Source organism: Phaethon lepturus, unplaced genomic scaffold (genome assembly GCF_000687285.1).
Source record: "Phaethon lepturus isolate BGI_N335 unplaced genomic scaffold, ASM68728v1 scaffold49137, whole genome shotgun sequence".
Classification (NCBI taxonomy): domain Eukaryota; kingdom Metazoa; phylum Chordata; class Aves; order Phaethontiformes; family Phaethontidae; genus Phaethon; species Phaethon lepturus.
This window is the reverse complement of record NW_010550708.1, coordinates 1351-1851: the sequence shown is the minus strand read 5'-3', so window position 1 is coordinate 1851 and position 501 is coordinate 1351. Positions and strand designations below refer to the sequence as shown.

Sequence of the window (501 nt, the reverse complement as noted above, 5' to 3'; positions counted from 1 at the left end):
ACTGCGTTGGTTTCAGCAGGTGGGGCTGCGTGTGGCTGAAGGCAGGGGGTGGGATCAGCCTTATCCTTCCTGGTGGTCTTCCCCTGCAGGAGCTGGTTCGAGGGGCACGAGCTGGCTGGAAAGCTGCGGGCCATCCAGACGGTGTCGTGCCTGCTGCAGGGCCCCTCAGATGCTGGGAACAGGGTGCTGGAGCTGGAGGGTATCATGGACAGCGTGCTGACCCTCTGTGCCTCTGTTTGTGAGGCCCACCAGCTGGTAGCGGTGGAGGCACTGATCCATGCTGCTGACAAGGCCAAGCGCGCCTCCTTCATCACCGCCAATGGCGTCAGCCTGCTCAAGGAGATCTACAAGCACAGCGAGAGGGACAGCATCCGCATCCGGGCGCTGGTGGTGAGCATGCCAAGAGTGTGGCGGGACAGGAGGAGCGGCTGTGCCGAGCCCTTGGGTGGTGCTGGGCAGGCTGTGGCTGCAGGGCCCGTGGGTTTGTAGTGCTGTCCACTC

At 63.9% G+C, this 501-nt stretch overlaps 1 protein-coding gene across 1 annotated transcript in view; it reads left to right on the top strand.

Annotated features, from left to right (window-relative positions):
• The window catches only part of UNC45A (unc-45 homolog A (C. elegans)), a gene marked incomplete at both ends in the record, with an annotated part of 4189 nt that overhangs the window by 2365 nt on the left and 1323 nt on the right, over positions 1-501 (top strand). The window contains one exon of the mRNA XM_010290626.1: positions 90-390. Coding sequence (XP_010288928.1) covers positions 90-390 — 301 coding nt within the window. The remainder of the gene's footprint in view (positions 1-89; positions 391-501) is intronic.